Raw genomic sequence first — 8,269 nt, forward strand, 5'->3', positions numbered from 1 at the left:
ACTGTAATCCGAGATAGGCTTTCTCTCACCCTACCGAGCTCCTTCATTTCCCCGTGGAACAGCGCCAGGAGCTCATGACTCCGCCTCCTCTTTTTCCGTCTACCTCAGGCCCCACCCACTCGCCGCGGTCGGCGCCCTCGCCACGCCCATTTCACGGCTGGCCACACCTCCTCTCGTCTCTACGCCGGCGTCTCCCTGGGACCGTGTTCCTACCTTGGCCGCTACTCTGCGGCCCATTCCCAGACAGTTCAAAGTCCGAATCTCAGCTTCCCTCCGCTGCCTCTTAGGCCCCACCCTTCTTCTCCTTAGCCCCGCCTCCTAGATCCCTTGGCCATGCCCCTTGTTCTCCCATAAGTCCCACCTCCCTCCTCTCCTGGAGTTAGAAACCAGCGGGCGTGGGGTGGGGGGCGGTGAGGGTGGGAGGGGCTGATAGAGGAGAGGGCTATGGGAAACGACGGGATCTTAAGAACTACTATTCCCGGCATACTCCGCGAAAGAGTTCTCGCGAGTCGCGAGAAGACACGTGCGCGGAAGGAGCAAGCAGTAGCGGGCGACAGAGCTGGAATAAAGGGAGCTAGTGGTAAAGGTTGCTGATGGAGGGGTGGCGAGAGGGGTAGAGGGCAGGGGACGGCCCCTACACTGAAGGCTGTTCGGAGGTCCCGGCTGGCCCTTCGGAGGTCTGCTCTTATGTTAGTCCCACAATCCCCTGGCTACGCGAGGCTAGGGTTTATTAGAGTCAGTTGTGGCGTTCAGAGGGTCAGCAATCAATGCTTCGACTCGAGTTTCAGACTTGTCTCCAGTATTGGGACCCAGGGGGAGGTAGATTCCGTGTTTGAGATGCCAAGGGAGTCTGTCTTTTGATTCAGGGTTCATCACTTAGAGGTTAGTTTTAGGATTCAAATTCAGCCTATAGGGGGTTTTTGCTTGGACTTGGGATTCACCAGATACGTTATTACTTAGGGTTCATTCTTAAGATTGCAGTTAAGTATCTGGGGCTCACTCAGGATTTGAGATTCAGTATTCAGGGTTCACTGTTGGGATCTGGGGCTTAACATCTGTAGCATAAGAATGGAACAGTTGGGAATTGGGTTTGGGGTCTAAGGTCTATTGCTGAGTTTCTGAGTTTGCTGAATGTGTTTATGGCCAGAAGGAAGTCTGATGGATCAAACTGTGGGGTGTGGATTTCAGGATTTAGCAGAAATCACTGGGAGGTTTTAAGGCTGGTTGGAATCTGGGTTGGGGTTTCAGATGTGTCCAAGGAGGGACTCTATTGAATTTCGGATTTACATCCTGTGAGAGGGCTAAGTGTTGCTGTTTGGGGTTTGCTTGGGATGTGAGTGGGGTTCTTGGACTGGGGTGTGAGATCTGAGCCTGATTTCTCTGTTGGGATTTGAAGTTTAGGTAGCAGTTGCCATCATGCTCAAAGCTGTGATCCTGATTGGAGGCCCTCAAAAGGGTGAGGAGCCCAGGGAAAGGGGTAGGGAGGTTGGGCTGGACTGACTGGGCAATGGAGGCAGAGGGAAACAGGAAGCTAAAATGTGCTTCTCTCTTCTCTCTCAGGGACCCGCTTCAGGCCTTTGTCTTTTGAGGTGCCCAAACCCCTGTTTCCAGTAGCGGGGGTCCCTATGATCCAGCATCACATTGAGGCCTGTGCCCAGGTAACCCCAGAGGCTTCCCCTCCCACCTCATTTCCTGTTTATCTCCTTCATGCTCTGTTCCCCCTCCAGCCACGTCGTGTTCGGACCAGGCATAACTCCAGGGACTACCATTTATAAATGACAGTGTGAATGGTGTCCCTCGGAGCCGTGCAGTGCAGCTGCCCTGCTCTCTTCGCTAATCTGGTTTCTCATCTGGCCTCTTCTTGTTCAGACTTCACTCCTATTTTTAAAGCATGGAATGCAAGATCAGGCAGGAATCTTCGAGACCATTTAAAGCTATAGCCCAAGGAACCTGAATGATAGCAAAGCACGGAACTCAAACCCTTGCTCACTGTGGAGCTAATTTCTTTATTGCTTTTGGCATCAGGACAGGCAAGGTTTTATCTGAATCCAGTCTCTGTCTGCTCTAAGGACTTGAGTAAATTCCTCACCCTTTCTGAGCCTTAGTTTTCTTATTGGTCGAATGAGGTGATTAAGCCTACTTTGGGGGGATGGAAGGACTTAAGAGATGATGTTGGTGAAGTGCCTAGTGCAATGTAGGCAGTTGATAAATGGTACCCTTATCTCACACTGATCTCAAGCTCATACTGACAGATAATAAATATGGGAGCAAATGAATGGATGATCTTTCCATGCAGCTTGGTAAGCAGGATCTTTCAAAGCTAGGGTGATCCTCAGATGCGGGGATGGGGTGGCGGAACAAGAGAATCATAAAAGATTGAAAAATCAGAGACAGACTTCCTCTAGGTTCCTTTTTGTCTGGAAGAGAACACAGACCAGAGTGGGCCTACAGCTGACACCAAAGCTCTGGCCTCTGGACTCCTGGGCCAGGGGTTCCCCCAATATTATGTCCTATCAGATCTGTTCTTTTTTCCTCCCAACCTCTTCCCTTGTTCTCAGGTCCCTGGGATGCAGGAGATTCTGCTCATTGGCTTCTACCAGCCTGATGAGGCCCTTACCCGATTTCTCGAGGCTGCCCAGCAGGAGTTTAACCTCCCCATCAGGTGTCTGTGCCATATGGGGGTATGGGGCGTGGGAACAGTGCCTGAGGCCTCGGAGTTCTTGTGAGTGGATTGAGTCAGCATTCGGGAGACTTCACCCTTATATATTAGGAGGGGTCTTATTTGGGAATCTCTGAATCTGTGAGGATATTGGCCTCAGGCAGGTGTATTTCTGGGAGCAGGAGGGGTCAGATGCCCAGGCTCATGCTATCTGCCTCCTCTCATCTCACTGAGCCGGCTTTGGGGTCCCCGGGGACAGGTACCTGCAGGAATTTGTGCCCCTGGGCACAGGAGGTGGTCTCTACCATTTCCGGGACCAGATCCTGGCCGGGGGCCCCGAGGCCTTCTTTGTGCTCAACGCTGATGTCTGTTCCGACTTCCCCTTGACTGCTATGTTGGATTCCTACAGACACCAGCCTCACCCTTTCTTGCTCCTTGGCACCACGGTGAGGGGGCCGGGAAGGCTGGAGGGGGTAAAGGGGGTGATCCAGAGAAGTTCCTGGAATGCGGAGTGTCAAAGAGGCAGGGGCAGCCCAGAGAGCTAGAGAGGGAACGGGCATCAACAGGGGAATGTGCCAGAAATCCCAGCAAGTAGCAGAGGAGGCGGTGGCGGTAGAGACCCTGAGCCCTTTGGCTGCTCAGAAGGAAGGAGGGGGAGGGCCGCTGTCAGTTCTCCCCCTGCTGAAGGCCTGTCAGTGGCAGAAATACGTGCCAGGTGCTACAGGGGAGGGAAAGAGAAAAAGAAAAAACAGACCTCGCCGCCCTGGAGCAGGCGGGTCATTGTTTTGGTGTGTCTGCCTTTCAGGCTAACAGGACACAGTCCCTCAACTACGGCTGTATTGTAGAGAACCCACAGACACACGAGGTGAGAGCAGGGACGGGGCTGGCTGGGTTCTTACTCTATCATCGTGGCCCCTCCCCTCTGCCTCTAGAGGGTGCTAGAATGCTATTGGGTGGGCTCCAGTGCTGTCAGCCAGGTGGGGCATACCCTTGGGGGTTCATCTTCCATTCTAGGGAGACTGACAAAGAGCAGAGGCTAAGAGTTAATTTCCATGGGTGCAGCACCCCGATGGCTGTATGCACGGTGTGCTGTGGGAACATGAAAGGAGGCCCACCCCAGCCTTGCCTGCGTGGGGGCAGGGAGAGCTCCCTGGAGGAGGCAGGGTCTGAGCTGGGTTAAATTCATGGAGATAAAGGAGACTGGAAGGTGTTGCTGGTGGAGGGAATAGGCTATGCAAGGGCACTGAGGCAGGAAACGGTATGGGGCCTCTGGAATTCCAGAGGTGGGAGCGGGATGGCCAGGCAGAGGGTCTCTTCCTTGTTTGTGAAACTCCCTGTCCTGAGCTCCACTTTCATACAGCCCTCTTACTTGTTCAAACATTAGTATCAGAAATACACTTAAAACAGGCACACACGGGGGCGCTGGTGGGCTCAGTCGGTTAAGGGGCTGCCTGTGGCTCAGGTCATGATCCCAGGGTTCTGAGATCAAGTCCCACACCAGGCTCCTTGCTCAGCAGGGAGTCTGCTTCTCCCTCTGCCTGCCGCTCCCTCTGCTTGTGCCATCTCTCTCTCTCTCTGATAAATAAATAAAATTTTAAAAGAAAAAACAGGCACGCACACATAGATATGCGCAATTTTTTTTTTTTAAAGTTTTCTACTAGGCACTAGCTAGATGCAAAAGAAACAGAGTCAAAGAAATAGAATCCCTGGGGCGCCTGGGTGGCTCAGTGGGTTAAAGCCTCTGCCTTCAGCTCAGGTCTTGATCCCAGGGTCCTGGGATCGAGCCCCACATCTGGCTTTCTGCTCCTCGGAGAGCCTGCTTCCTCCTCTCTCTGTCTGCCTCCCTGTGATCTCTCTCTCTCTGTCAAATAAAATCTTTAAAAAAAAAAAAAGAGAGAATCCCTGCCACTCAGGAACCGCCCCCCCCCCCCCCACACACACACAGTGGGAAGGACAGTCAGAAATCAACCATGGCAAATGACTCAAGGGCCACTGTGATGTGTGGCCGGAAGCCAGGGGTCCCCAGACCTGAGCAAGACAAACACAGATTCACAGAGGAAGTGGTAAGGTCGACCAGGTTTTGAAAGCCGAGTTTTCCAGATGAATCGCTGAGAAAGGGCATTCCAGGCACAGGCATGCAAGGGCAGTGAATTGTGTGCTGGGGGTGCTGGGAGGTGGGGACAATGAGGAGGGAAAAGGCATGCCACTGGGATTGTGAAGGTGAAGGGCAGGAACTCTACCTTTTAGGAAGACCATCCTAGCAGCAGGGAGTAGCTGGTGGTCAGTAGGTCTTCGGGGATGGTGGTAGGAGTGGGGGGGTGGAGGGGTGGGCAGGGGGCTCCTCTGCTGGACCCAGCCTTCTCTGTCCTCAGGTCCTGCACTATGTGGAGAAACCCAGCACCTTTGTTAGTGACATCATCAACTGTGGCATCTACCTCTTCTCCCCGGAAGCCCTGAAGCCCCTTCGGGATGTCTTCCAGCGTAATCAGCAGGATGGGCAACTGTGAGGCAGGCCCCGTGGCCCTGTTACCCCAAGTCCCCCCAGTCACAGAGCACACCCCCACCCCCAGGCTCTGCAGGCTCTTCACCTGCTCACCTTCCTCCTCCCTTTTCCTTTCCACTTGTCATCCCCAGCCAAGCCTTCCCCCTCCCCTTCTAACCTCATTCTGTCCCTCTTCCTTATCCGTCCCAGTTCCTCCTCTGTCACTGCCTGCCCACTCCCCTTCTGGTCCATTTCTCTCAAGCCCTGAGTGTCCCGGAGATGTCTTTTGGAACAGACGGCAACACGCACACTTGGGCGCACACACGCTTTGGTGCAGAGACATGCAGAGAGAGAGAGACACACACACACACACACAAACACACTGTCAGGCTGAGGCTCCCCTCAGAGCATACCACACAGAGCCCTGCTGGCCACAATCCCCTTCCCAGGTCATCCCTGTAAGGCCCCGGACCTGACAGGGGCCCCCCGCCCCATCCCTGTCCCCGGGGGTCCTGGCCTTCACTCCCTCCTCCCCACCTGGCTCCCCATCTCATGCTCCACTCACTCCCATCCATCTCTGCTTCTCTCTCCATCTCTTCTGGCCTCTGTCTGTTTCTGCTAAGTTGGCATCTCTACCATCTCTCTCTCTCTCCCTCTCTTTCTGTGACTGTCTCTGCCCTCACCAGCTGTCTTCCTCTGGGGTGAGTGTCTGTGTTTCATTCCATCCCGTGAGAGGGAGGGTGACTCGAGGTGGGGTTTGGAGCAGTGGATGGGGAGGAGAGGGAAATGGGGGGAAGCTACACCCGGGCAAACTCCCTGGGCCTGGGGCAGAGATGGGGGATCGGTCCATGCCTGGGGGTCCCCTGGGATCGCACCCCAGGTGAGGGTGGGAGTGGGAGAGTGATGGGGGTAGGGGTACTGGCAGCACTTCCTGGGACATAAGCGTCCCTTTGGAGAAGATCTAGCCAGGCCTGGAGAGTGGGATTCCCTGGGATCTCTATCCCTGAGATACTGCATTGGCCTCCTGGGCGGGCTCAGCTGGGGAGCTGATGTCAGCGTCTCCTCTCTGCCAGGGAGGACTCCTCAGGCCTGTGGCCAGGGGCAGGCACCATCCGCCTAGAGCAGGACGTGTTCTCCGCCCTGGCTGGGCAGGGCCAGATCTATGTGCACCTCACTGATGGCATCTGGAGCCAGATCAAGTCCGCAGGGTATGCCTCATGAGGTGGCAGGGGCACCTGGGAGCTGAGATTTGTGGGGGGTAGGCACCTGCTGGCCCCTGAATCCCCCGTCCCCCTTTGTGGCTCCCCCAGCTCAGCCCTCTATGCCTCCCGCCTCTACCTGGGTCAGTACCAGCTCACTCACCCAGAACGCCTGGCCAAGCACACTCCCGGGGGTCCACGAATCCGAGGTATGTCCCCCGACCCCCTTCCTCGTCTTTGCCTCCAACCCCAGCCCCCTGTGCCCTCTGAGCCAGGACTCCTGACCTCAGATTCAGAGGTGAAGCCCCAGTCCCTGCCTCACCACCCCCCCAACCAGGTATGGTGTGGGGTAGCTGCCCCCAGGTCTTCTCTTCTGCTTCTAGGAAACGTTTACATCCACCCCACAGCTAAGGTGGCTCCATCAGCCGTGGTAAGTGGGGGGCCAGGCTGGCAGGATGGGTGGGATGACGGCAGAGACCTTCTGAGCTCAGAAGGTGGGGCTCTGCTCTGTGGCCGCCCATTGTGCAGGCTCAAGCAGGTCCCTTCCCCTTTACCTGTTCTAGAATGGGCTGGATTCTGGTTTCTCTAAGGCCCCCAGGGCTTATGGTATCTGTTCCTCTCCACAGCTGGGCCCCAATGTCTCCATCGGGGAGGGGGTGACCGTGGGCGAGGGCGTGCGGCTCCGCGAGAGCATTGTCCTCCATGGGGCCACGCTGCAGGTAGGCACCCTGTGGCTGGCTGGGAGGGGGTGGCCCCCGTGGGCTCGGCATCTGGGCCCTTCTCCTCCCTCACCGCACACTGTCGTGTTTGGCAGGAGCACACATGTGTCCTGCACACCATTGTGGGCTGGGGGAGCACTGTGGGGCGCTGGGCCCGTGTGGAGGGTACTCCCAATGACCCCAACCCCAACGACCCCCGAGCGCACATGGACAGTGAGAGCCTCTTCAAGGATGGGAAGCTGCTGCCTGCCATCACCATCCTAGGTATGGCTTCCTCAGGGACTAGGGCTGGGGAAGACCTCCACAGGTGATGGCCTTGCCCTGTGGGGATGGGACACACACACACACGTGTGTGTGTGTGCATGTGCATGTGTGTGCTTGTGTCTATTCCTTTAGCAACCATTTACAAAGTGCTTGCTGTGTGCCAGGCCCTGTTGTGAGTCGCTGGGAGCATGAGGCCAGGGCGCAGATGGGCAGGGAGGGATGCCTCCCGGATGGCTGTGGCCCCAGCTCCTTGCCTCTGGCCTCCCCTCCCCTCCCCACGGCTTCTTCCGGGGGCTTCCTCCTCTGGGTGCCCTCGTTCCCGGTTGCAGGCTGCCGCGTCCGGATCCCTGCTGAGGTGCTCATCCTGAACTCGATTGTTCTGCCACACAAGGAGCTGAGCCGAAGCTTCACCAACCAGATCATCCTCTGAGGGGGACTCCCAGAAGGCACACCCCCCCCCTCAGCTCCCAGCTCCTACCTGCTCCCCTAGAGGCTCCTTCCTGCAGGGCCGGCCTGTCCAAAAGGACCACAGGAAGGCAGGCAGGATCTTCACCTGCCAGGCGCAACGTGGGTGCCTGGGGGACTCCTGGCCTCCCTCTTCAGTCCCTAATAAACCCGGGTGGACCTTGGAGCCAGCACGGACTCCCGCTTGTGCCTGGGCTGGGGGTGAGGGCGGAGGGGGGCAGCTGAGTTAGGCCCCCCCACATTAGCATTTAAATTGGAGTCGTTGCTGCGGGCTCATGAATAATGAATCTGGAGCCCTGGTAAATCTCCCCCTCCCACTGCCTTTAGCCTCTTGCGCCTGCTCTGCTTGGGAGGAAAGCCCCCAAGGCTCCCAGCCTGGCTGGCCCCTGCCTTCACCCCTGCTCCAGCTTTGAGGGCTCGCCCGCCTTCCTGTTCCTCTTCACTGGGCCTGGCTCGAGCTCCAAGTTTAAGGATTCCAAAA

At 56.5% G+C, this 8,269-nt stretch overlaps 1 protein-coding gene across 13 annotated transcripts; it reads left to right on the plus strand.

The window, feature by feature from the left end:
* The first annotated feature begins 488 nt into the window (after nucleotides 1-488).
* On the plus strand, nucleotides 489-7,958 carry GMPPA (GDP-mannose pyrophosphorylase A). Of its 13 annotated transcripts, none has more exons than XM_046019713.1 (13): nucleotides 489-580; nucleotides 1,397-1,456; nucleotides 1,561-1,658; nucleotides 2,559-2,662; nucleotides 2,919-3,105; nucleotides 3,465-3,524; nucleotides 5,032-5,162; nucleotides 6,215-6,349; nucleotides 6,452-6,549; nucleotides 6,724-6,770; nucleotides 6,967-7,059; nucleotides 7,155-7,323; nucleotides 7,653-7,958. In XM_046019713.1, exons 2-13 carry the CDS (start codon nucleotides 1,417-1,419, stop codon nucleotides 7,751-7,753), a joined length of 1,263 nt encoding a protein of 420 aa, XP_045875669.1. In that variant the 5' UTR covers nucleotides 489-580; nucleotides 1,397-1,416; the 3' UTR covers nucleotides 7,754-7,958. The 13 variants fall into 13 exon arrangements, with proteins under 13 accessions (XP_045875669.1, XP_045875679.1, XP_045875672.1 ...); XM_046019723.1 differs by having other exon boundaries at nucleotides 525-580; nucleotides 1,402-1,456; XM_046019716.1 differs by having other exon boundaries at nucleotides 527-586.
* Nucleotides 7,959-8,269: the final 311 nt, after the last annotated feature.

Source organism: Meles meles, chromosome 9, assembly GCF_922984935.1.
Source record: "Meles meles chromosome 9, mMelMel3.1 paternal haplotype, whole genome shotgun sequence".
NCBI lineage: Eukaryota > Metazoa > Chordata > Mammalia > Carnivora > Mustelidae > Meles > Meles meles.

Coding starts and splice junctions, on each gene's coding strand:
- GMPPA (XM_046019713.1), top strand. CDS start 1,417: ATGCTCAAAGCTGTGATCCTGATTGGAGGCCCTCAAAAGG. Junction 6,550..6,723: donor CGGGGGTCCACGAATCCGAG/GTATGTCCCCCG, acceptor TTCTGCTTCTAG/GAAACGTTTACATCCACCCC. Junction 7,060..7,154: donor TCCATGGGGCCACGCTGCAG/GTAGGCACCCTG, acceptor CGTGTTTGGCAG/GAGCACACATGTGTCCTGCA.